Below are 24,994 nucleotides of genomic sequence, written 5' to 3'. Positions count from 1 at the left end.
AATTTCATCCAATCTAGCCGTGATAAGATCGGATCAAGCTTTTGTGAGCACCTTGATGTTCGCCAATTGGGTGGGCGCTATTTTGCGTTAGAAAAATTTGCCTGGACTTATATATGCTATTGCAGCGCAGGGGATAAAATACCAAACAGGGCTGAAAAATCTGGATGCCTGTTAGGATTCAGCCCAACTCGATAGAAGTTACAGAAAAATAACGTTTACTGACTATCTGAACCATCAAAGTACAACTGGTTGCAATTTAGACAAACATAATTACCTAAGACAAGGAAAAGCGGAAATGGACACTATTACCACTCATCAACCTTTCTAGCACAGATAAACAAGTAATCAAGCAGCTAGGGAAAAAAAATGTACATTTCATGATGAGATTAGATAAGTTGCAACCAGAAATGTAGAATCAGCCTGAAAAATATATGAGCTACTATGATGGAATAAAGGAGAAATAACCTACAGAACACAGCCAGTTTACAAAATGGAAGATTGGTACAAGAATCATGAGTCCCCGGTAGATTGGCCCAAAGGCCTTAAAATGTAGTAGGAAAGAACATGGCTTAATTCGGATGCTAATCCAGTAGCTGGTCCACTGGCTGTCGCACCACCGTTTCTGAAGAAATTCTTCTATTCGTGACACACTGCTGCTGCTCCCAAGACAACTACATGTAAGGTTTATATAGAAGGCAGCAAATACGCCGTAGTTACTAGAAACTAATATCGCTATGTTGCTAGAGTTGATTCCACACGACATCCAGATTGGATGAATCAGTTGAGCCGACTGCCGCAATATCATCCAAAACCTACAAGAATCCAGCTTATGCTACCCGGTCTGCTCGGTTGAACTTGCTTGTCCAGCCAAAGCCTCAGCAGTAGCAGCAGCATGCTCTACAGTTTCCTCAGCAGCTGCGATATTCGTACCACCTTCTTCAACCATGGAATCCTGTACAGTTTTCTCGGTTGTCATGGTTTTGTCATCTACAACCATGGGATCCTGTACAGTTTCCTCCGTTGTCACGGTTTTCTCATCTTCAACCATGGGCTCCTGTGTGGTTTCCTCGGTTGTCATGGTTTTCTCATCTTCAACCATGGGATCCTGTGCAGTTTCCTCGGTTATCATGGTTTTCTCATCTCGTGCTTCAGCCGTAGCAATCTCTTCAATTGTCCCAGCTTCCACAGCTGGCTCTTCAACGGTGGCTTCCTCTACAGGATCATTGGCTTCGGTTTTCATATCTGGCTCTTCAATAGTCACATCCTCTACTGGATCATTGGTTGTGGTGTTCTTATCTGTCTCTTCAGGGATGGCTTCCTCTACAGGATCATTGGCTGCGGTTTTCTTATCTGGCTCTTCAACAGTCACATCCTCTACATGATCATTGGTTGCGGTGTTCTTATCTGGCTCTTCAGGGGTGGCATCCTCTACATGATCATTGGCTGCAGTTTTCTTATCTGGCTCTTCGACTGTGGCATCCTCTGCAGGATCATTGGCTGCGGTTTTCTTATCTGGCTCTTCAACGGTGGCATCCTCTACAGGATCATTGGCTGCAGTTTTCTTATCTGGCTCTTCAACGGTGGCATCCTCTACAGGATCATTGGCTGTTTTAGTTTTCTCATCTGGTGCCTCAACTGTGGTATCCTCTACAGTTTTCTCGGTTGATTCTTCAGCATATACTTCAGCTGTAGTTTCACCTTTTGTTGTCTCATCTACTGCTTTATCCCCCACAGATTCCTCTGCTGTTGTAGTTTCCTCAACGTGTACTTCAGGTGTAGTTTCAACTTTAGCTGTCTCCTCAGCTAGTGTGTTTTCCTCTACAGCTTTATCAATTGCTGTAGCTACCTCAACATGTACTTCAGCTACAGTTTCACCTTCTGTAATCTCCTCAGCTATGGTATTATCCTCTACAATTTTCTCAATGGCTGTACATTCCTCGAGTACTTCAGCAGTAGCTTCACCTTCCGTTGTCTCCTCAGGTACCACTTTATCCTCTACAGTTTTCTCAGCTGTTGTAGTTTCCTCAATGTGTACTTCAGCTATAGCTTCACCTTCTGTTGTCTCCTCAGCTAGTTCTTTATCCTCTACAGTTCTTTCAGTTGTTGAAGTTTCTTCAATGTGTACTTCAGCTGTAGTTTCACCTTCTGTTGTCTCCTCAGCTAGTTCTTTATCCTCTACAATTTTCTCAGTTGAAGTAGTCTCCGCAACCTGTACTTCAGCTGTAATTTCACCTTCTGTCGTCTCCTCAGCTAGTTCTTTATCCTCTACAATTTTCTCAGTTGTAGTAGTCTCCTCAACCTGTACTTCAGCTGTAATTTCACCTTCTGTCGTCTTGTCAGCTAGTGCTTCAGCAGTAGCTTCCTTTTCTGTTTTCTCATCTAGTGCTCCAGGTGCAGTTATACTATCACCTGTCTCCCTAGCCAGTACTTCAGCAGTACCTTTATCTTCTACTTTCTCATCTGTTTTGTCAACTTGGTCAGCTTCTGCAGCATCTAGTGGAACTTTGGACTCACTTGGACCTGCAAAAAAGAAAATGCCATGTGGTATATTAAACATGCAAATATTTTCTAAAATGTTAACCAACTTTTACACTAGCTTACAAAAAGTAATAGAAGGATTGTTTACCTGGAATCTCCAGACCATGGTACTCAGAGTGTGCCTCTGTATTATTGGTTTGTGAGCTGAGAAAAAATGGCATATTCACAAGACGGTAACTGCGGAGCGAAGGACCAAATGTACTAAACTTGCCAGCAAAACTGAAAGCCCTTTCAGCATCAGCACGTTTCTTGAAGACTACTTTAACAGTATTCGAGCTGGCATGAACTTCAATCTCAGATTCTTTCAGTGGACCATAGCGACCAAACATCTTAACCAGATCAGTTTCAGAAGGAAGAGCACTTGACCTACCAAAGCTCAAAACAAGTGCAGTGGGCTTGACCTCATCAACCATCTTTTCATCAACATGGATAATTGATCTCTCTATCACTTGTATCTGTTTCTTAGGACTCAATAGTCCATGCTGTAGATTTTGTTGTGCATGGAAATATGTTTCCCGCAATGATCTCCTTCTGCGCCTTGGCCTTGTGCTAGTACTCGCTCTTCTGAGATCATGAATTGGGTGATTATGCAAACTCAAGCCAGACCAGTAGGAATCCTGCATGTGATCAGTTGTCTCCACCTCAGGAGAAGGCATAACCTTCCGCTTTCTCCCCTTTTTTGCAGTAGTTTTCTCAACGATATTTGCTTCAGTAGTAGTAGAAACAACATAGTTCCTATAATCACTGAAGTAATTAATTACCATTGCAGAGAAACTATATCCGTGCGTTGGCTCCACAGCCACTGAGCACAGCTGTGATAACAATTCCTTGGGGTCTGCACTGTGGTGCCTATGCATCCGTCTCCTTTTTGCACGCTTCTCCACACTAAGCTCATTGATAGCATCATCACTAGAGACATCAAAATCTCCATTTTCTGTTTCAGCGATGTTCTTATGAGGCACCTGTTCATTCTGGGACTTGACAATAGATGAAGATCCTGTCAGCTGGCTTGCAGCTCGCCGAATACATTCCCCGATCTTGAAAGAACTACCAAAAGATGGAGCTGCCGCCTTGGTCTCAGGATCTTCAAACGAGTCAAGGCTTCTTTTCTTCTTGCTCTGTAAACCGTCAAATTCATCAAACTCCATATCCATCTGCCTTTCCGCAGGATGATCATAGGCATTATCAGTAGAAAGATTGGATGTTGACTTTTTCTCTGTCAGCTCCAGACCATCCTCAGGTTTCTGCTTACGAGGTCGCCCCCTGCCTCTTTTGGGCTTATCATTAGCAGGAGGCTCTTCATTAGTGACAACTTCATCAACCACATCATCCTTGATGGAAGAAGGGTCCACACCATTCTCAACCCATGCACTGCCTGTTTGGAATGATGCAAGTTCAGGGCATCCCTTAGATCGATAAAAAGATGTAAGTTGAGAGCAAGCTATCACTAATTCCAGCAAGTCACCACCTTGGCCAGGGAACAGAGCCAAAGACTTAACATAATTAAGAAGATTTTCTGGGCTGCAACATGACAAAATCTCAGACCGGTTAACTGCAGAGCAAGTAACTCCATCCTTGAGCCCAGCATTCTCGACCATATAGGACATCCCATTGTCAGATAGCTCTTCCGGTAAACAAGAACAGCTCATCCCTGACAATATCCGCCTTGAGAGTTCTTCAAGGGCATAGTTAACTGAACTAACAAAGGCATCTGAACTGCTCTGTTTCTCCATTTGTGAATAATTTGATACAAAAGGCTTCAATTGGGATTCATCGCACCATGCAAAAGTATTGTCACCGAAATATGCTATCAAATGGCTGCCCTTCTTCTGGTGCTTCAATGCCAACTCAGACGCATCTGAAGGGTCAAAAATCTCACCAGGCCACCAAGGATGGCTTTTTACTTTACCCCAGACAAGGTCAGAAACTCGAAATTCTCCTTTATCAAGAGGAGGAAGGCTGTATCTAGCGCATAATTCAAAATTCGACACACTAGAAGGCAGGGGCATTTCAGACTCATCATCCTGCTGCTCAAGTGTGGGAGCTCCATCATCTTCTTGGATCTCGGAGCTCCCCTCCACATTATTCTGCATTTCGTCGTCACAGTGCGCCACCGCCACGCCATTATCTTTTCCTCTATCAACATGGTTTTCTTCGAGATCATTGGATTCTGAAATGTAGTAACCATTATTCAGCGACGCGAAAGGAGTAAGAGACAGTACATCAAACTGTCATCGGTCCGCTTACCGGCCTCGGCATGCTCAGGAGTAGCAGAATCATGTGCTTCCGCCGCCACTTCAGAAGCAATGGCAACATCTCCTCCTGCCGGAACGGGCTCCGTCGCAGCCTCACCCTGCAAAACCCTAGCCTCCGCTTCCAACCCCTCCTCGCCACCATCTCCCCCATCTACCCCTCCCTCGGCAGCGTCAATGGGCTCATCCACAACCATACCAGCCGACTCCGTCCCATACAACGGATCACCCGCCGCATCCCCCGCCACCACCGCAGCCTCCGCCTCGGCATCACCCGCAACCTCCACCTCCACCTCCTCCTCCACGGCCTCCGTCATCGTCACATCAGCGTCCCCCACAGCGGCGGGGGCCGAGCTGCCACCACCACCACCACCCAAGCTCCCCTCCGCATTCCCCGCCGCCGGTGCAGCAGCAGCAGCAGCAGCATCAGCATCCACCAGCCTCGCCTCGCCGAGGCCCCCGTCTCCCCCCGGATCCGGGGCCGCGACAGCCACGTGGGTCGAGCTCATCGCAACAACGCCGCCGCCGTTCTCCCCCCACCCCCACCGGCGAAGGAATCTGCAGGGATCGAGGCGGGAGAAGGTCAGCGGCGCGGAATTTCCCCCCCTCGATCTGAAACCCTAGGCCGCAGATCAGCGCGGGATGGCGAGCTCGAGGGGGCGGGGGGGTTTACCTGCGTAGGAGGGCGAGGCGCGCGCGCGGTGAGCTAGGAAGGTGTCGAGGTCCTCGAGGAGGAGGAGGAGGAGGAGGACTTCGAGGCGATGGATGAGAGAGAGAGAGAGAGATGGGGGGAATTGGATGCGGGAGTGAACAGGGGGGGAGGGGAGGAGGAGGGTGGAGGTGTGTGCGAGTGCAGTGCAGCCTGCAGGAAGTGCAGTCGTGAGCGTCTCTATCGCGTTTGCGTTTGGGGGGTGCACAGCAACCTGCACGGTGAGGTGAGACCGTGGAGAGAGGCAATGGAAGGAAAGATGCCAAGATGGGATGGAACCAGTTGATCCAGAAGGAAAACAAAGTAGTACTACTCCTATATCATAATTTATGATATAGTGTATTTGATGAGTGTTGTATGATTTTTTGTTTATGATAATTACACAATTAATTGTTTTCTCAAGGGCTGCGAGTTTCGATCCCTCAAAAAAGTGATATTTCTACTACATGAATGTTTGTATTAAAATCATATCTATAAAGATAGTGATTTCCTATATTTAATAGACTAATGCTCCGAGTATACAATTTTACTGGTAAGGTACGGTAAAAAATATATTGTTTTAACTATTGATAGTTATGGTATAAAATTATGAGTTAGAGGTAGTGTCGTACACACCGTGCAACTATAAATGATTTATCTTTTTTATTGGCGAGTTTTATGAGAAGCGTTTTTAGCCAGTTAAATAAATAGTTTGTAAAATTTTAAGTTGTTTAGTATATATAATTACAACTTTGTTTGTTTGACTAGATTGGAAAGAGAACTTTTGTTAACTCGGTATGCCTATTGTAGCACTTGAGATTAATAAGACAACGGTAACAAGATTCATTCAGTTTAACACTTTGCTAAGAAAACCCTGCATGAAAGTATAAAAGAGGCATAAAGACTATGGTTTGTGCATCTCAGCTTTACATGTTTGTTTGATTTTTTTTTGTTTTTTTAATCTATTTATAAGTTTTACTCATCCCTCTCCTCATGATCTTAACATTGGAGCCAACAAAAAAAAAACATTCTTAAACCCTAAGCCTGCACGAGGTCCTTTTATGCAAACATTATTTTTTTTATAGATTTTTTTATTTTTCAATGTGATTCTTCACAGAGAAAGGTTATTAGAAAATGTATTGAAAGTAAAAAAAAAGTTTGTATTATCAAAGTTGTAAAAAAAATCTGGAGAAAGTTATAAAAAATTGTATTGAAAGTAATCAAAAACTTTGTAGTGGGAGTTATTTTTTGATGAGTAAATTTCGTAAAACCACTGTTCTTTTGATCAATCTATCACCAAACTATAGATTTTATGGCAAATTTATCACAAAACTATATATTTAAGGTTAAATATCATAAAAACTACAAATCTCATATTGAAGTTATCACAAAATTACACATTCTATGGTTTAAATTCCTTACACCGCCGTTATGTTAGAGCTATGAACATTGTAGTTTTATGATAAATTAACTACTTAATCTTTATTTTTATGACACCATCTTAAAATATGTAGTTTCGTGAGAAATTTTGCGCTAAACCTATAGTTTTACAATAATTTGTCGAAGTACCTAAAGTTTTGTGAAATTTCAATTTCGATTAAAAAGTTCAAAAAATTATATTGAAAGTTATAAAAAAATTCTGGTTAAAGTGGTGAAAAATAGTTCCACAGAATTCGTTTCTCTATCCTCAGAAAAAGGGAAAGTTTGTTTCTCTCTTTCACCCGCGTCGTGGCTGTTAGCACGCTACTTCAGCGTCAAAGGCAATGTGCATACGAGTCAGAAATGGTCTTATGATCATACGGAATTGCGTAGCGTAGATACCCAACGAAGCCCAAGATCGCTTATGTTTTGCTTGATTTCTAGCAGTTGTCTTCCTTTACATCGTCGATCAATCTCTCATTTTCTCCATCTCGATCAAGATCACGCGCCATGAATTCTTGATTCTTCACAGAACATTTGCGTTTATAGTTGTATAAAAGACATTGATGAATGACCAAAAAAAAGAGGATAAAATGAGCTAACATCGAGAATCAATATCACAAATGACATTAGGAAAAAAAATGGATAAGAGAAATTTGTGATCTCTCTCCAATAGAATAGAAATTTACGATAAATGAGCTCAACCAACACTTCACTCATCTGCAAGGCTGCAAATCAGTTAGTAGCACACAGATTCCAGGGCTGAAGGGATGAGAGGGTTCAAAATGGAACCGTCCTAAGTTCATATACCTCATGCCACAGACCCACAGTGGTGCAAACACAATTAGCTTCCGGTATCAACGAGGAATTAGACAGTGCATTCTCTTATCATAGGCGACAAGTAACACAAGTTACATCTCAGTAGCTTGCCCAAAAGCTCCCAAAGCTGATCATGAATAGTGTAAACAACCAAGGGTTCCCCTACTTGATTTAATCTTAATATAGTCAGAAGGATATCTAATTGCCATAAACGGACAGTGGTTTACCTTAAGTTTGTACAGAAAAAGCATGACTATATACATGCTCTAGTTACTGAAGACTAACATTTTAATACTAGTGTCGGATTCCCGTTTTCTATACAAAATGCATCACCCGGATGAGACAACACTTTCATCTAGCAGACAAACCTGAATATAAACAAGTTTTAATGGAAGAAAAGCTAACTGATTTTCTCATCTGATTCTTCAGCCGTGCCCTCACCTACAATTTTGTTAGCTCGTCCTGCTGGATCAACCATATCAAACGCTGATGCTTTCTCTACAGATTTTGAGCTTTATCAACTTTGCTGATGATGCCAACATGCACAATATCCACTCCAGACTCCCTACAAGCTACAAGAAACACATATCATAAGGTACCGTAAGACTTATATTTTTGCTCATTGAATTGTGAATGCAACTAACAGATGCTTACCAGGAACCTCCGTGCCAGGATCTTCAGGGCTTAACTTGGATAGGGAAAATGGCAAATTTACAAGCCGAAAACTACAAAGCGAAGGTCCAAAATAGCTATACTTGCCAACAACACTGAAAGCGTTTGCAGCATCAAAACATCTCTTGAAGGCAACTTTAACAGTATTCGTGTTCTGGTGAACTTCAGTCTCATTTTCTTTCAGAGGTCCATAGCGACTGAACAACCTAATAAGATCCAATTTTGAGGGAAGAGCAGCTGATCTGCCAAAACTCAAAACAAGTGCGGAGGGCATGATCTCATCAATTCTCTGTTCATCGGCATGGATAATTGATCTTTCTATCAGTTGTATCTGTTTCTTAGGACCAAGCAATCCAAGTTGCAGAGGTGGTACATGGGAAGAGAGATCTGATGAAGGTGCACATGTTTCTTTCGATGATCTCTGCTTACGTCTTGGCCTCATTTTGGCACTTGCTTCCCCGAGGGTATCAGTTGGATCATTGTTTAAACAGAATCCAGACCAGGAGTCGTCCTGCCCATGATCAGTTGTATGTACCTCAGGAGAAGGCACATATTTTCTCCTCTTTTCACTTCTCTTCCCTTTAACTTTCCCAATGATGTTCAAGCCCATGCAATCAACAAAAGTGCACTCATTGTTCAAACTGGATATGGGATTTTCCTCTGTCAACTCTAAATCATTCTGAGGTTTTTTAACACAAGTTTTTATCCTACGTCTTTTGGGCTTACCTTCACTAGGTTTCTGTTCATAGGTGACAGCTTCTGGCAACAAGACATTCTTGGTGGAAGAAGAGTCCATGCCATCATCAACCAACTCACTGCCACTTCCAAATGATGCAAGTTCATGGCATCCCTTAGATTGAAAGAAAGATGTAAGTTGAGAGCATGCAATCACTAAATCCAGCAGCTCACCTCCTTGACCAGGGAACAGAGCCAATGACTTGAGATAACTTAGAAAATTTTCTGCATTGAAACATTCCAAGATCTCTGACCGTGTAACTTTAGAGCAAGTAACTCCATCCCTGAGCCCAGAATTCTCAACCATGTAAGACATGCAATTGTCAGAGAGATCTTCTGGAAGACAAAAGCAACACATCCCTGACAATATCCGCCTTGAGATTTCTTCAAGAGCAAGGTTAACTGAACTAATGAAGGCATCAGAATTGCTCTGATTCGCCATTTGAGAATAGTTTGACATGAAAGGCTTCAACTGGGATTCATCACACCATGCAAAAGTATTGCTACCGAAATATACTACCAAATGACTGCCCTTCCTCTTCTGGTGTTTCAGTGCCAACTCAGATGCATCTGAAGTATCAAATATCTCACCAGGCCACCAAGGATGACCTTTCAATTTACTCCACACAAGACCAGATGCTCGAAAACCATATCCGTCAAGAGGAGGGAGGCGGTATTTGGCACGCTGATCATCCCCTGTGAGCCCTGCAATTATACTATTCAGTGACGCCATGCGAGCTGATGATAACAACATGTCAGAATCAACCGGCAGAGCATCCCAATTGATCAGAGCAGTGACCAAATTGGAGCAAAGCTTTACCTGTTTCAGAGTATTGCAGTGTGACAGGATCAGACATTTCCTCTGAAGTCTCTATAGCAGCATCTCCTACCGGCATAAGCGTCCACCCTGCCTCACCACGAAAGCCACCGAGTTCCACTCCCAACATCCTCTCCTCTGCACCACCTCCATCCAGCAGCTCCTGCATGTTGTCAGTACACTCACCCCCGTATCCTTCACCCACTGCCGCCGATCCCGTCGCGTACAGCAAATCGCTCACCACTCCGACTCCGACGCCACCTCCTGCAGCGGCATCCTCATCCATGGCCACCACAACCTTCCCCCCATCCACCTTCACCACACGGGCCGCCACGGCCACCTCCCCCGCCCCTCCCACCACCATCACCTCCTCCCCATCCGTCAAGTACTCCCCCAACGCAACGCCGACCAGCCTCGGATCCCCCTCCAGCTCCATCCCGCCGCGATCCACGGCCACCGGCGCCGACCTCAATCGCAGCGTCGCGTCACCTGCAAAACACCAATACGGGGGGCAAAATTTAGCACCAAAAAAACACCGGAATACCTCCCAATCTGAGCCGCCGCTAGCGATGGAGTGAGAAGAGAACCCTAGTCGCGAGCCCTGAGGGAGCGCGAGCTCATCACCATCCGCCGCGCGCGACGAGCTGGAGGTAGACGAAGGCGCTAGGGTTTTCGCGGCCTCGGTCTCCGTGTGCGCGCGGGCGTGGTGAACTGGTGATCGGCGAGTGCGAGGCGAGCTCTGGTCGTGGTCGGAGAGGCAGACGAGAGCAAATGGACCGAGAGGCCGGGCCGGTTGGGCCCATGGGCCACGGGCCCATACGGTGGCACGGGGAACTGACATGTGGGGCCACGGATGTCGGAGAGGATCTAGTACTAGACTTCTCGAGCCGGAGTTAAAAAAAAAAAACGTGCGCGCGCGTTTATCGCGGCGAGGGGGTGGTGTGGACATACTGGAATGTAGGGACAGGCGCCATTCGGAGGTGGCTGTCATGTGGGGCCCACGGCTTGGCGGATAAGTCGCCGTCGTCGAGGTTGATCGCCGGAATAACTGCGTGTCCATCCCGGCGGCGCCAACGGTGAGAAAAATTCACCTTCTTTTACAACCCCTGAACTCGTGTTGCCAGCGTTAATTTAGCCCCGAGAAGAGGAGAGATGGGGAAAAAGGGGAAGTGGTTCGACGCCGTGCAGAGAGCCCTGAGCACGTCGGAGAATGACCGCCACGAGAACGAAAAGAAGGTAACGAAATGTCACAGAGAAAAAAAAAAGTTAAATCGCACTACTTCTCACCATCAAATCTTCTTCGATCGCCGATGCGCAATTCTGCATGAACTTGACTGATCATCGGCGGATGTTTTCGAACGTGAGAAGGGCAAGAGGTCGACCCTGAAGAAGATACTGCAATTCAGCAAGTCGAGCGCGTCCACGTCGTCGCCGCCGGTGACCTCTCCGTCGGCTCGGCAGCAACCTCACCATCATCATCCTCCTCCTCCACAAGCTGCGCCGCCTGATCGGCAGCGGGATGACGGGATCAAGGAGGCGAAATCCTCGGACGCCGCCGCCGCCGCCGCACAGAAGACGGCCACGGCCACGGCGGTGACCCGCCCCACGACCACCGCGCCAAGAGCTCCGGCGCGTTCCGCCGAGGAGCTCGCCGCCGTCAAGATTCAGAAAGCATGCAGGGTCTACCTGGTAATTGACCCTCTCTTCTGCTGTTCGATTTCATCATTTTTTTTTGCCGATCTCAAATGGTTTCATGGCTCGTGATGGTTTGATTTGGGAACATTTTAACACTCGATGGCAGGGAAGGAGATCGCAACGGGCGAGGGGATTGGATCGGTTGATGCTGCTGCTGGAGGGGCTCGCCGTGAAGCGCCAGACCTACGAAGCCTTGTACTGCATGCAAACGATGACGAGGGTCCAGACCCAGATACACTCCAGGCGGGTGAAGACGGAGGAGGACAAGAAGGCCCTGAAAAGCCAGGTCCACGTTAAACAGAGCCTTGACAGAATAAAGGTGCAATAATGCATTGATGATCACTTGCTCCTGTCACTCATCGCATCGTTTCATGCTGTTGTCATTTGCATCTTCAGACCTTATAACGAGGAAAGTCATTTCATCACAAGATATCCGCTCAATTCATACATCTCACTTAAATAGTTATAAAAAAGACTTTAAAAATGACAAGATAAATTAATATGAAATATATTACTCCACAAACATGAGTTAAAACTCAACTTCTACAAATATAGATACGAATGTAAGATAATTATTTTCAGTTTAATTTGTTCTTTTTATTGCAACTTGTAAAAATCGAATTTGGTTGTGCATGTTTGTAGAGTGACATTTCATATTAATCTATATTATCATTTTTAAAAAAATATTTTAATACTAACTATTTAGATGATATGTAAATAACGAGGGGATATCTCTTCGAGGGATGAAAAATCCATATCCTTAAAACTCATACTTTTGCCGTTGTAACAAATCAGTAAAGAAAACTGGCAATGCTAATGTCTTGGCAGATTGGTGAAAGCTGGGACCATGGACATCAGTCCAAGGAGCAGATTGAGACCGTGCTGACGATGAAGCAAGAAGCCGCTTTAAGGCGGCAAAGGGCGTTGGCATACGCATTTTCTCATCAGGTGACATGGTTATATCCGTGCTACGGAGTACATCCGATCGCCTGTTTCTTGCTCGTTTTTTCTTTTTTCTGAACTTTGTATGGTTTCTGCGAGCAGTGGAGTAACAGGAAACCTTCATCTGCGCGAGCCGCGCCGCCTCCAATGTTCATGGACACCGGCAACCCCAACTGGGGATGGAGCTGGGCGGAGCGATGGATGGCAGCGGCGAGGCCGTGGGAGAGCCAGACCACGCCGGCGAACAGCGGCCGTGCAGCCGCGGCGGTGAAAGGCGGCGCCAGCGGGAGGCGGGTGCCCATGTCGGTGCAGATACCCACGTCGACGCCGGCGTTGGGCAGGTTCACCCGCCCGCCGAGCTGCCCGTCGCCGTCGACACCCACGCCGCGGTCGCCGTGGAGGACGTCGGCGGTGCCGCCGTCGAGCCCGGGCGCCAGCCCGTTCCGGAGGTCGGCGACGGCGACGACCGGCCTGCGCCGCACGACGAGCCTGCAGCCGGAGCGGCCGCGGAGCTGCGAGCGGCGCGCGGCGGGGAGCGTCAGCCCGGTCCACGGCGAGAAGGGCGGCGTCGTCCTCCTCTCGCTGCGGCGCACGACGAGCCTGCGGTCCGGAGAGCTGCCGAGGAGGCTGAGCCTCGGAGGAGGAGGCGGCGGCCCGGCGAGAGACGACGCGGCGCCGCTGACGCCGAGCTACATGCAGACGACCAAGTCCGTGAAGGCCAAGGCGGCTCGGCCGGCGGCGATCGAGGTCCCCGTCACCGCCGAGAGGACGGCGCCCGATCACCATCAGGTGACCTCACCGTCGGTGATCAACAGGCGCCTTTCCCTGGGCTCCGCGGACAGGCTGAGCAGCGTCCCGTCGCCGAGCAAGGCGAAGGCCGAGAGGTCGACGCCGCGACGCTCGCGGCCTCCGAGCCCAAGGTTTTGATTAGCCAGCAGCCGAACGTGAGTCCGGTTGCTGCGATGTTGAGAAGCGGCTGGTTGGTAGCCTGAAGGGTTGTGGCGCCGAACACAAATCTTCTCCTCAGTACTAAGTGTACATGTTTTCTCTTGGATTCTTGTGTGATTTCTGTTGTTTTCGTACTGAGGAGAAGATTGTGTCGTGTTACTACGTGTATGCTTAGCGTGTGACTGTTTGGGGCTTTGAGTTTCATTTATGTACAGATCGAGCATGTAACTATATGTCATCAATCTGTGTGTGGTGGTATATATGAATGTATCAATTTCCACATTTGTGTTCTATATATTCTTGCTGATTCTTTTGAAAAGAATATGGTGATCTAGCGTTTGACGATGCGTGACCAGGGTGTGTTTAGTTCACGTCAAAATTGGAAGTTTGGTTGAAATTGAAACGATGTAACAGAAAAGTTAAAAGTTTATGTGTGTAAGAAAGTTTTGATGTGATGGAAAAGTTGAAAGTTTGAAAAAAAAAGTTTAGAACTAAACTCGGCCCAATTACACGTTGCCTGACCTCGGCTCATTTTGTGTTGTTTGTGTCCTGGTGCCTGTGGAAAGAGAGAAACGCTTACCCTATCGGCCTATCCCCAGTTGGTCGATGGAATCTTGTAGGAGACGCACCTCTGGTGAGTCTGATCAGAGCCCGGCGCTGGAGCTCTGTTGCGAGTATCTACCACCCCGTAGTTGCCTTCTCCCCTCCCTATCTTTTGTATCTTCCTGGCGTATGTCTCACTTAGTTTTCTGTCGTTGTAACCTTCCCACTCCCTAGTTCCTGCTGCTAGCATGGTGCGATCTTGTAAATGAATTTTCATAGCTTTTATAATATATTGACGCGTAAAGCTTTTGTGTTTTAAGAAAATTAGCCATCCATCCTCTCCTTTGTTAAGGAATTTTCAATGAAACCTGATTTTATGGTTGATGTTGAATAAAATCTTGGTGACACATAACTAAAAGTTTACTAAATTCACTTGGAATACATTAATTTCTACGTATATCGATATTATAATAGCGTGTATGGTGACAATGCTAGATACTATCGACCTCACATTTCCCCGCCGACGTACTGGTAGATTAATGGCCCGTTGCCTACCAAGTTGTGCCCAAGACCTCAAGGCATGGGTTTGATTTCTCGGTGATTCTTGTCACTCCGTGCTTGTGAAAAGAGAAGAACACCCCACGTCTTGGGTGGTGCTCTTGCTCCGGTCCAGGCCGTTGTGGACGAAGACTGTCGCGAGGCTACCCTTTCGACTGAAGCTGGTGCTCAGCTCATGAGGTCTTTTGCGAGTGGATCCACCCCTATGATATTTTTCTCTTATTCTTGCTTTCTTTTGTTGCATCTTCTCGCGGTAGTATCTAACATTAACCATAAAACTTATTCCCTCCGTTTCACAATGTAAGTCATTTTAACATTTCCCACATTCATATTGATGTTAATGAATCTATACGTATATATCTATCTAGATTCATTAAGATCAATATGAATATGGAAAATGCTAGAATGACTTACATTGTAAAACGGAGGAAGTAGTATACAAAATCAAACCATAGGTTTTGGTCGTTGTGGATGAAGCATGCCACGAAGCTACCCTTCGGATGGAAGTTGGTGCTCAACTACTAGGAGGTCGGAAGTTGGAAGTTGGAACACGTACTTCATGGTGTTCAATCTCACCTGGCAGATAAACCTAGTGGAAGAAATCGAGGACACCATCACCTAGAGATGAACAAATACCGGCAAACACACAGCAAAATCAGCTTATTTGGCTCAATTTGCCGACAGAGAAGACTTAAGGGCTGCCACCTTCATATGGAAGACATGGGTGCCATCCAAATGCAAAAACTTTGCATGGCTAATCCTACAAAACAAAATATGGACAGCCGATCGCTTGCAACTTCAGCAGTGGCCAAACAACAATTTCTGTCAATTCTGTTACAGGAATTTGAAGACGGCGCAACACTTATTTAAAGACTGTCCATTCACGCGGGAGATTTGGGACAAAGTGACGGCAAGAATGGTCCACGATCAATCTTTCCCGGTTCATAACCCGGAAGAAAGGCTAATCGATTGGTGAGAATCAAGAACAACGCAGCATTAAAGCAAGTGTCACATGAAAGGGATGCAGTCGCTACACATGCTCTTCTGCTGGGAAATCTGGTGTGAGAGAAATAGGTGAGTCTTCAAAGACACAGAGCTCCAAATCCCTCAGCTAGTGGCAAAAATCTTGGACGAAAATCATGTATGGTCAGTATGTGGTGCAAAAATCCTCACGAGAATAGCACCTTAGTTTACTCCCTTAAGCTGTATTTTTTTCCCTTTGTGCTGACCTCCCCTTGTTCTTCTCCTGTCACCGTTGGTGACCCCTATACAGTGCTTACCTTTCTGAATATAAAACTAGCTCGGTTGGCTTAGGTTTCATAAAAAAATTGGGGGAGGGGAGGGAAGCATTGATAGAAGCGCGTGAGTCGCAGGCCCCGTTTGGTAGGGCTCCAAACTCCAACTCCCAATTCTAAACTCCAACTCCAGTTAGAGTTGGCTCCTATAGGAGCTGAAGTAGAATAGAAAGTGTTTGGCTAGATTGGTTAGCTCCACTCCACCAGGTCCTTTGTTGGCATTTTGTCGAACAGCTGGCAGGCATCGCTGTCACCGCCCGCCCTGCCGCCGGCGGTCTGCTTGTCGGCGCCGCTGCCGCCACCGCACGTGCGTCGTCGACCCCGTGCCACCGCTCGCGCGCCTGCTGCCGCCGCTGTCCGTGGCCCTCGCCACCGCGCCATCCGCCCGCCGCTGCCGACCGCTTGTGTCTACCGAGGAAGACGGAGGAGGAGAGAGAACGGGAGGAGATAGGGTAGGAAGGGGTAGTTCAGTGGCATTTTGGTGTAAATACACTAAAAATTAAAAGGTAGTGGGTCTTTTGGGGTGGAGTGGAGCAGTGGAGCAGCAAAAACCCAGCTCCACCCTTTAGCACAATTTTGTGGAGAAGCTCCACCAACTCCGCTCCAAAAAATGAAGGATCTGGACTGTTTGACACAGTTTGGGCTCTAGATAAATTGGAGTTGGGAGTTGAAGCTGTACCAAATGGGGCCGCAGATTGGAAATTTGCAGGCAGGACCAAAAATTGCCAATGAAGTTTGTGGAAGGAATAAGTTCATCTGAGGTCCCTTAACTTGTCAACGAATCCGATTTTCGTCCTTCAACCGAAAACCAGATACAACAGGTCCCTCAACTATCAAAACCAGTGCAGATGAGGTCCCTCGGCGGTTTGGATGGCGGTTTTGGCTGACGTGGCGCTTACGTGGCTAATTTAACTCGGTCTTCATCTGACGTAGCATTGACGTGGCGCTTACGTGGCAATTCAATCTGAAAAATAATAAATCTCATGGGACCCACATGTCAGTTTCACCAAAAGAATGAATTAAAAAATGGTGGGTAGCATTCTCACCCCTCCTCTCTCCTCATCTCTCCCCTCTCCTCTCTCCAGCGCCACGGGGTCACGGGGAGGTCCGGCGGCGGCGGCCGACGACGCGGGGGAAGGGCGGGGCGTTAGTGGCGAGAGTGTTGGGGGACTCGCCGTAGCCCACCACGGTGACGCCGTGGTTGACGTCGACGGACGGCGGTGCACGGCCCCGTGTAGACACCGCTGCCGTAGAGCTGGAACATGAAGTTGCCGACGTCGACGGTGACGGACATCGGCTGCGCCGCCACAGCCCTTGCCAGGTCGGGCTCGCTGCTGGTGTCACGTTCTGGTAGCCCGTGATGCTGACCGCGCTCTGGTTCAGCTTCGCCGCCTGGCACGCGCCGTTCGCGGCGTGGTACGGCTAGCTCGCCTCCGTGGTGACTGGTGAGGCCGTGGTTGCCGACGATGAACTCAAACAGCTCATGTACCTGCCGCCGCACCCCACGGCCTCGTCGTCGCAGTCTACGAGCTCCTGCTCCGACAGCGACACCAGCTCGCCGTTCTTGTTGATCCCCTCTATCTCCGCCACGGCAGAGAACGCCCAGCAAGAACCTGCATCCACACAACACCCAGATTTCCATCAATTAATCTCCAACATTTTTACAGGTTTGAATCTTTCTTTATTATGCTATTGCTCACACACCACAATCTTCTTGGTACTTCACTTCCACCACTGCTCCTTTCTTCCTCCAATCTACGCTCTTCGGCAGAATATCATCACTGCTCTCTCCAGGCATTGTTCTGAGGAATTGCGACATGAGGTCTGAACCCCAGCATCTTGGCTCTGAACTCCTTGTTCGTCAGGTCGGCGAACGTACTTCTTGTCAGCCAGCTTGTAGCCATTGCACATGGAGTTGAACTTCTCAACAAGCTCAACGTTGCTCCTATACACCTCGAACCTCCTCTGCTTCTTGTTGGCAGTCGTGCAGCTCCTGGCACCGCGCTCGCATGAGCTCTAGCTCATCGGAGACGGGCGGCGCCGCGGCCCCGATCTCCTCCACGAGCCCCCGCGCGGGGTCCGCGCCGACGCCGTGAGCGAAGACCCAATGCTCCCGCCGCCGACGCCCTGCCCACTGCCCTTCTCCCGCGTCGCCGGCCGCCGCCGCCGGACCTCCCCGTGGCCCCGTGGCGCCTGGAGGGAGGAAAGTGGAGAGATGGTGAGAGAGGAGGAAGAAGAGGAGGGGTGACAATGATATGTGGGGCCATGTGGGCCCCACCATTTTTTAATTCATTCTTTTGGTGAAACTGACATGTGGGTCGATTTATTATTTTTCAGATCGAATTGCCATGTAAGCGCCACGTCAATGCTACGTCAGATGAAGACCGAGTCAAATTAGCCACGTAAGCGCCACGTCAGCCAAAACCGCCATCCAAACCGCCGAGGGACCTCATCTGCACTGGTTTTGATAGTTGAGGGACCCGTTGTATCTGGTTTTTCGGTTGAAGGAATTCGTTGACAAGTTAAGGGACCTTAAATGAACTTATTCCTTTGTGGAAAGCCCAGTACGACAGTGAGGCCGAACAGAACGCCCTGTGCCCGGCCCATACGTCGTTGCTAAAACCCTCCCCATCTCGCCGTTATAAACGCCGCAGACCTCCCCACGAAATCCCTAGCTCGCAACGCCGCCGCTGCCGCCGCCTCATCCTGCCGTTCCCATCCGCGGAACAGCTCGTGCTGCATCTCGCCATATCCACACACTCACTTTCGTCACTCGCTTGCTTACTGCTTTGCATCCATCTCGCTCATCATCATCAGAAGGGAAATCTGCATCTTCTTCTCAGAATATTTTTTGTTCTTACTTATGGAACAATCTCTCCTTTTCTTTTTGTTGTGTGTGCTTGTTTGGTCGCCTCTTCTTTCGGCTGCAAGAGAACGAATCCACTCTTGACGGCCTTGTTCTGGGGGCGTAGAGTGATTTTGCCATGGGGGGCTCGAGTTGTGGGTGATCCCGGCTGCCGTCTTTCGCGGCGGCCTCGGGTTCTCCTCCTCTCCCCGTGGCTTACACGACTACACGTTTAAAGCCAATCGATTTGTGCCGGTTTCTGCTTCCGTTTTTGTTTTTTCGGTTATCTTCACAAGTTTACCGATTGTTAAAGATCTGAATATCTGATGCATTTGTGCCCGTAAAGATCGTGAGGTCGACGTGCAAAGATAGCTTGATATAAAACGAGAACTGGATCTTAAGAAAATAATTAAGTTTTGAGAAAAAAAAAGTCTGGAAACTGGATGGATGCAGCCGTGCTATGCACGCACTAAGCAGTATGCATTGGAATGATTGAATGGACGATTGCAACGAATCAAGCAGTCTGCATTTGATGAATGATTGAATGGACGAACGATATCAACGAATTAATATTGGTGATTGCCTGATTGGCTGTCACTGGAACAGTGGAATAACAAAGTACTCTGTCAGGAAGAGCATTCTCAACCCAATGACTAGGATGATATTTATAGCATTAAATAAATTGTCACCTAAGATAGAAAATGATGTGACAAGTGAATAAATGAGGAAAAAGAAAAAAACCATGTCTTGCATGAGACATGGTTTCTACATAACATCCAAGACATCATGTGAGATAAGTAACATTAAATTTAATTATGGAATAGTGACAATGGTGTTTGCATTGAAAAAGTAGTGTCTAGTGGAGTTTATGGAAACTATGTCCAGTATTTTGGGTTGAAAATGGCCTAAGAGCAAGTCTAATAATACAGCATGCTGTTAGCTATAAAAATATTCACATCACCAACAAAAATAATTAATAAGAGTAGTATACATACAATAGTTAACTATTAGATCACCTATAATATTCACATCATCAACAAAAATAATTACTAAGAGTAGTATAAATACAATAGTTAACTACTAGATCACCTACACATAAATTTTTATGCATGCATTCTTTATTTTTTAATCTAGTCATTCTCTTTCTTCTTCACTTCAAATTATTCCGTCCACTCGTTCTTCTCGGGAAGGGACAGGGTTCGTTCGACTTACCGTCCTTACCACGGGGTACGGTAATAGAAAAACCGCGGTAACCTCCTTAAATTCAAATGAATTTTAAAAATAATTTAAATTTTTAATAAATTTTACACGGTTTTTCATGGTTATCGCACCAGCGGTTTGGAAAACCCTGGAAGGGAGCTGACCATCGAGAGCCCCATGAAAAATGTGTTGGAGCTTGTGTGCAGCCGGCGATTATTTAGTCACCCACTCACACCTTTTCTCTCCCAATTTCTTTGCCAACTAAGCACATTAGCATGCATGCACTATCGCCAACTAAAGTGACTTATTGTACCTACTCTAAGGCTGTGTTCGGCAGCACCTCTTCCCAAACCATCTCCCTCGTTTTTTACGCGCACGTTTTTCATACTGCTAAATGATGTGTTTTTTTAAAAAGTTTCTATACGAAAGTTGCTTAAAAAATTAAATTAATCTATTTTTGAAAAAAATTAGCAAATACTTAATTAATCACTCGCTAATCGCTGCTTCGGTTTTCGTGCGGGCTCTTAGTGTTGGGAACCAGGCGTTCCGAACACACCGGTGTGTTCCTAGAATCCATTAAAAGCACATGAAGAAAAATTGATCAAAATAGGAATGGTGTTGTGTAAGTAAGAACTGTTAAAAGATGTCCTTAGATTAAATTTTTTAACTCCACACCCCATTATTTCAGTTATTCTTATAAAAAAATTTAAATTTTAGAACTTAATTTTAAATTTGATTTTTCTCATCCTAGTTTTCTTTACTGTATTTGCTTTTAACAACCTTTTAACTTGTTAAGTACAGGTATATAAAAGTTTTACTCTAATAATTTTTTATTGTTAAGTAAACGTATATAAAAGCTCCACGTAGGCAACAATTTTGCATCCCGCCCTCTCTGCGTCACAGTTGATGGTAAATTCAGTACTACCCCGCCCGGATCCCCTTAAAAAACACCCAAATCACTCTGATTCTTTCCCAATACAATAGTTTCGAGAGAGAATGGTAAGGGAGTGGGTAACACCGACGATCATCAGTGTTGCGGGGTTATTCCGGCGTCATTTCGGGCCGCGCGAGTGGTGGCGTTTGATAGGAGGTGTGTGGTGCGGCTCCACTGTTGACACGACAGCCGCAATGGACCTCAACTTTGGGGGAGAAGATGAATCGACACTTGTGTATCTAAGTACCACTATTCTTTCTTGCGCTCTAGCATACATCTGGATTTGATGTATTTGGGGAAGAGGGGGGGTGATTTAGGGTAGTATTGGATGAGGAAGGGGACGGATGTAAAATTATCGCTATTGGATGCAAAATTGCGGCATACGTGGAGCGTCTCGTTGGCGGTCATCTTCGGTCAAATGAGGTTTGGACTTACTGTGGTTAATTAAAGAGTAGAATACACTGGCGGTCCTTATCTTCTTTTTCCTCATCTTCTTTTATCTTCTTCCTCCACTGGAGCCACCTCAAGCTTCCCCGTGCCGGCCGCCGTCGTCGCCAAGCATCGCTGCTGTTGAAGGAAGAGGTTGAAGAAGAGAGAAATGAAAAAGGAAGAAGGGAGGGAAAAAAATAATAACATGTCATGTCGTTGTCTACATGACATGCCACGTAGACAAGACCACGATCAAATAAGATTTTGGACCATGATAATAGAATAAACCAAGTTTAGAGACCTCAATATACGGTTCGTGGACCTATATAAAACATGCTTTTCTGCTTACAAGTTTAAGCATTGCCAGTATAATTTACGCTTAAATAAACTTGAATGTACACTTTACAAGTTTATGGATCTAATTGATATCTCCTCTCAAATTTAAGAACCGGTATATATTATACTCTTTTTTATTTGTTAGTAATGAGCAATTTCAAATAATATATGAATAAACAAAAAAAATTGGGGCTGCTAGAACGGAGGGAGTAAATGCGCTGGAAACAAAGCTCTGCTCTGCAACGGCCGAAACGGGGGAGCGACCCCTCCACGACGGTCGTCGTCGACCACTCCCTTCAAATACGTGGTCCGCACGTCCCCCCGCCCCCCGCCCGTTTTTGGAGCGCTCCCCTCCACCTTCACCGCTGCGCGCCAAACTTAGCACCTCCCCCCTCCCGCTTCCCTCCTCCCCTCCCCCTCTCCTTCCTCCCTCCCCTCCTTCCAGAGAAGGCCCTTGGATCCCTCTCCAAGGCCTTCTCCCCCAATCTCCCACCCTCCTCCCCCACCTTCCATCTCCCCCAACCCCCCATCGCCCTCTCCACGCGCGCGCGCGCCCCGGCGCGATCGATCGATCGATCGCCCCCTTCTCTCTTCCCGCGGGCGGACGCGCGGGCGGATCGGGTGCGCGCGTGGGGGGCCAGGACGACAGCGTGCGTGTGTGCGCGGATGGCGTGCCACGAGGTGGGCGCGCCGCGGCGGAGGTGGTGAGACGGGCGGGCTCGCGCGCGATGGTTGTGTGATCGGCGCGGCGCGGCGGCTCCTCGGTGGTCGGTCCGTGCGTCTTTCTTTTTCTTCTTTGGCTGGCGGCGGCGGCGGCGGCGGCGGCGGACAGGGGTGGTGGTGGTGGCCGCCACGGGGAGGCAGGGAGGGGGCGCGAAGATGAGCTGCTTCCCGTGCTTCGGCGGCGGAAAGAAGAAGAGCCTGAGTGCCGACACGGGGCGGTTCGACGACGCGGATGCGGCGCCCGCGTCGCAGATGACGCCGCCCGCGCCCGCGCCCGCGCCCATGACGCCGCCCAGGCCCGGTGAGTGATAGCTTCCTCGATCCGATTTCTTGGCTAGTTCGATGATCCCACATTGACCATGGCTTCCAATTGGCTAATGCGCGCGCGCGGTCTCTCCATGCAGATCAGGCCCCCAAGCCATCCGAGGACGCCTCGGCGGGGCTCGCCATCGCCGGGCAGGCGTTCGCGTTCCGCGAGCTCGCCGCGGCCACCGACCACTTCACGCCGTACAACCTCATCGGAGAAGGCGGCTTCTTCCGGGTCTACAAGGGTCAACTGGAGAAGACTGGGCAGGTACGTGCTCACCAACAATCTCACATCCATTTCATCGAGCAGCGCAGTGATCACTTCGCATAAACAAGAACTAATTATGTTTTTTCTTTGTTTTTTTGTGCATGATCAGACCGTGGTCATCAAGCAGCTGGACAGGCATGGCTTCCAAGGCAACAATGAGTTCCTGGACGAGGTCTCGAAGCTCAGCCGGCTCCACCACGACAACCTCGTCGACATCATCGGCTACTGCGCCGACGGCGACCAGCGGCTCCTCGTCTACGAGTTCATGTCCGCCGGCAACTTGGAAGAACACTTGTTCGGTACGCACACCCACCACACGCCGCAACGCGAACGAATACTCTAAGACGACGATAATGAGATTGTCCATTGTTCTGTTATTGTTGCATCGTCGTCGTCGGCAGATTTGCCGGCGGACAAGAAGCCGATGGACTGGTGCACGAGGATGAAGGTGGCGTACGGCGCAGCGCAGGGGCTGGAGTACCTGCACGAGAAGGCGAGCCCGCCGGTGGTGTACGGCGACTTCAAGGCGTCCAACGTCCTGCTCGACGACGCCCTCACGCCGAAGCTGTCCGACTTCGGGCTCGCGCAGCTCGGCCAGGTGGGCGGCAACGCGCCGGCGCCGATGATGGGCTCGTTCGGCTGCTGCGCGCCGGAGTACGACCGCAGCGGCCAGGCCACCATGAAGTCCGACGTCTACAGCTTCGGCGTCGTGCTGGTGCAGCTCATCTCCGGCAGGAGAGCCATCGACCCCGACAAGCCCACGGAGGAGCAGAACGTGGTCGCCTGGGTAAGTTCGCCATGGAAATTGTGATGTTTAGCTCAGTTATTTTCAGCCAATTTGGTCGATGCAATAGTGCAATGCAGATATACCATCGATTCTGCATTCTGCATTCCGAAATCTGAATTTAAAAACCTTTGCATTTTGAACAGAAATAATGCAACATTTCTCCCAAAGAAATTATGAAAGATGCAATAGCATTATGATTCAGTTTGCTAATGGCATCTTTGTGAATTGCGATCTGCATTGCATATTTTTCAGGCAATGCCGATGTTTAAAGACCAGAAGAGATATCACGAGCTGGTGGATCCACTCATCAAGAGCGAGTACGCAGCAAAGGCATTGAACCAGGTGGTCGCCATGGCCGCGATGTGCTTGCAGGAGGAAGACTCCGTGCGGCCGTTGATGGCCGACGTTGTCATGACGCTGGGCTTCCTGACCTCACTGCCACCGGATCCACCAGCTGCCAGCGTCCCAGCCCCAGCTCCATCTGCCTCCCCTGCACCAAAATCAGATCACTCTGATAGCTCGTCGTCGTCTTCCTCGGACGACGACGATGACGACAACGACAACGAAGAAGAGGAAGGGGAGGAAGAGGAGGAAGAAGATGCAGAGGAGCAATAATAAGGGAAACTTTGTCAAATGATATTATTGTGGAAGCGAGAAGAAGATGAAATGTTAAACGCTTAATTTGAAGGATCAGGTGATTAAACCAGAGATGGTTTGATGTGGAAGGAGTTGTATACCTGAGTTATTTTTTTTGACGTTTCTCAGAGGCCGTGGACAATGTAAATTGGGGGGTGGGGCTTCAACAAGTAAATGTTTTTTGTTGTGATAATAACGAACATGTTAAATGGTTTAAAATGTATGGCTTTGTACACTCTGATCATCAATTGGATACACCCAATTTATCACATGCAAATCTACTATACACGTGCAAATCTTGGGCTTATAATTTGTTGCCAGCCGTTTTGAATTTGCATGCGTAATGGGTTCATAAGATGCTAACTTGACCACTAAATTGCTAGCATTAATCTTGCCTTAAACTACCACAGAAACTCGTGGAGGAAACAATGGTCAAGTAGAAAACAAAATACAAATCCTCAGCTGCATCACCGGAGGAAGGGAGATTCATGCAGAAAAAACGAAGAGCCGGAAGTAAGGGTGCAAACAGGATAATCCACAAATCTACTTATATAGCATTATAAGTGGGCTACCCAGTAATATGTACCACTTACTTATAAGTGGGTAACT

General features: G+C 47.6%; 4 protein-coding genes and 1 pseudogene across 7 annotated transcripts; 2 read left to right on the top strand and 3 right to left on the bottom strand.

Annotated features, from left to right (window-relative positions):
* Window positions 1-325: 325 nt before the first annotated feature.
* On the bottom strand, window positions 326-5,637 carry LOC127774000 (PWWP domain-containing protein 3-like). Of its 2 annotated transcripts, XM_052300262.1 has the most exons (4): window positions 5,464-5,637; window positions 4,786-5,348; window positions 2,627-4,708; window positions 326-2,520 (listed from the first exon to the last, which is right to left on the bottom strand). In XM_052300262.1, exons 2-4 carry the CDS (start codon window positions 5,297-5,299, stop codon window positions 833-835), a joined length of 4,284 nt encoding a protein of 1,427 aa, XP_052156222.1. In that variant the 5' UTR covers window positions 5,300-5,348; window positions 5,464-5,637; the 3' UTR covers window positions 326-832. The 2 variants fall into 2 exon arrangements, with proteins under 2 accessions (XP_052156222.1, XP_052156221.1); XM_052300261.1 differs by having other exon boundaries at window positions 4,786-5,637.
* A 2,186-nt stretch (window positions 5,638-7,823) lies between these two features.
* LOC127775003 (PWWP domain-containing protein 5-like) lies at window positions 7,824-11,315 on the bottom strand. Of its 3 annotated transcripts, none has more exons than XM_052301297.1 (4): window positions 11,228-11,315; window positions 9,944-10,429; window positions 8,371-9,861; window positions 7,824-8,288 (listed from the first exon to the last, which is right to left on the bottom strand). In XM_052301297.1, exons 1-4 carry the CDS (start codon window positions 11,280-11,282, stop codon window positions 8,215-8,217), a joined length of 2,106 nt encoding a protein of 701 aa, XP_052157257.1. In that variant the 5' UTR covers window positions 11,283-11,315; the 3' UTR covers window positions 7,824-8,214. The 3 variants fall into 3 exon arrangements, with proteins under 3 accessions (XP_052157257.1, XP_052157258.1, XP_052157260.1); XM_052301298.1 differs by having other exon boundaries at window positions 8,371-9,828; XM_052301300.1 differs by lacking the exon at window positions 11,228-11,315 and adding an exon at window positions 10,528-10,666.
* LOC127775004 (protein IQ-DOMAIN 2-like) lies at window positions 10,880-13,823 on the top strand. The gene is made up of 5 exons (XM_052301301.1): window positions 10,880-11,176; window positions 11,309-11,629; window positions 11,742-11,954; window positions 12,464-12,583; window positions 12,680-13,823. Exons 1-5 carry the CDS (start codon window positions 11,093-11,095, stop codon window positions 13,502-13,504), a joined length of 1,563 nt encoding a protein of 520 aa, XP_052157261.1. The 5' UTR covers window positions 10,880-11,092; the 3' UTR covers window positions 13,505-13,823.
* A 3,193-nt stretch (window positions 13,824-17,016) lies between these two features.
* LOC127774244 (ervatamin-C-like) lies at window positions 17,017-18,663 on the bottom strand (annotated as a pseudogene).
* Window positions 18,664-22,373: 3,710 nt separating this feature from the next.
* LOC127774348 (probable serine/threonine-protein kinase PBL7) lies at window positions 22,374-24,681 on the top strand. The gene is made up of 5 exons (XM_052300575.1): window positions 22,374-22,689; window positions 22,793-22,962; window positions 23,072-23,261; window positions 23,364-23,749; window positions 24,002-24,681. The coding sequence occupies exons 1-5, from the start codon at window positions 22,545-22,547 to the stop codon at window positions 24,362-24,364; spliced, it is 1,254 nt and encodes a 417-aa protein (XP_052156535.1). The 5' UTR covers window positions 22,374-22,544; the 3' UTR covers window positions 24,365-24,681.
* Window positions 24,682-24,994: the final 313 nt, after the last annotated feature.

Source organism: Oryza glaberrima, chromosome 5, assembly GCF_000147395.1.
Source record: "Oryza glaberrima chromosome 5, OglaRS2, whole genome shotgun sequence".
NCBI lineage: Eukaryota > Viridiplantae > Streptophyta > Magnoliopsida > Poales > Poaceae > Oryza > Oryza glaberrima.
This window is presented reverse-complemented; position numbering and strand designations above follow the sequence as displayed.

What these genes read in the sequence shown, in the direction of transcription:
- LOC127774348 (XM_052300575.1), top strand. Translation starts at nt 22,545, where the DNA reads ATGAGCTGCTTCCCGTGCTTCGGCGGCGGAAAGAAGAAGAGCCTGAGT. An exon ending in CATGACGCCGCCCAGGCCCG is followed by an intron (nt 22,690 to 22,792) that starts GTGAGTGATAGC and finishes CTCTCCATGCAG; the next exon opens with ATCAGGCCCCCAAGCCATCC. An exon ending in CTTGGAAGAACACTTGTTCG is followed by an intron (nt 23,262 to 23,363) that starts GTACGCACACCC and finishes CGTCGTCGGCAG; the next exon opens with ATTTGCCGGCGGACAAGAAG.
- LOC127775004 (XM_052301301.1), top strand. Translation starts at nt 11,093, where the DNA reads ATGGGGAAAAAGGGGAAGTGGTTCGACGCCGTGCAGAGAGCCCTGAGC. An exon ending in AAGCATGCAGGGTCTACCTG is followed by an intron (nt 11,630 to 11,741) that starts GTAATTGACCCT and finishes ACTCGATGGCAG; the next exon opens with GGAAGGAGATCGCAACGGGC. An exon ending in AGAGCCTTGACAGAATAAAG is followed by an intron (nt 11,955 to 12,463) that starts GTGCAATAATGC and finishes ATGTCTTGGCAG; the next exon opens with ATTGGTGAAAGCTGGGACCA.
- LOC127775003 (XM_052301297.1), bottom strand. Translation starts at nt 11,282, where the DNA reads ATGATCAGTCAAGTTCATGCAGAATTGCGCATCGGCGATCGAAGAAGA. An exon ending in CGATCGAAGAAGATTTGATG is followed by an intron (nt 10,430 to 11,227) that starts GTGAGAAGTAGT and finishes GGTGTTTTGCAG; the next exon opens with GTGACGCGACGCTGCGATTG. An exon ending in TCCTGGCACGGAGGTTCCTG is followed by an intron (nt 8,289 to 8,370) that starts GTAAGCATCTGT and finishes TGTTTCTTGTAG; the next exon opens with CTTGTAGGGAGTCTGGAGTG.
- LOC127774000 (XM_052300261.1), bottom strand. Translation starts at nt 5,299, where the DNA reads ATGAGCTCGACCCACGTGGCTGTCGCGGCCCCGGATCCGGGGGGAGAC. An exon ending in TCCTGAGCATGCCGAGGCCG is followed by an intron (nt 4,709 to 4,785) that starts GTAAGCGGACCG and finishes ACTACATTTCAG; the next exon opens with AATCCAATGATCTCGAAGAA. An exon ending in CCATGGTCTGGAGATTCCAG is followed by an intron (nt 2,521 to 2,626) that starts GTAAACAATCCT and finishes TCTTTTTTGCAG; the next exon opens with GTCCAAGTGAGTCCAAAGTT.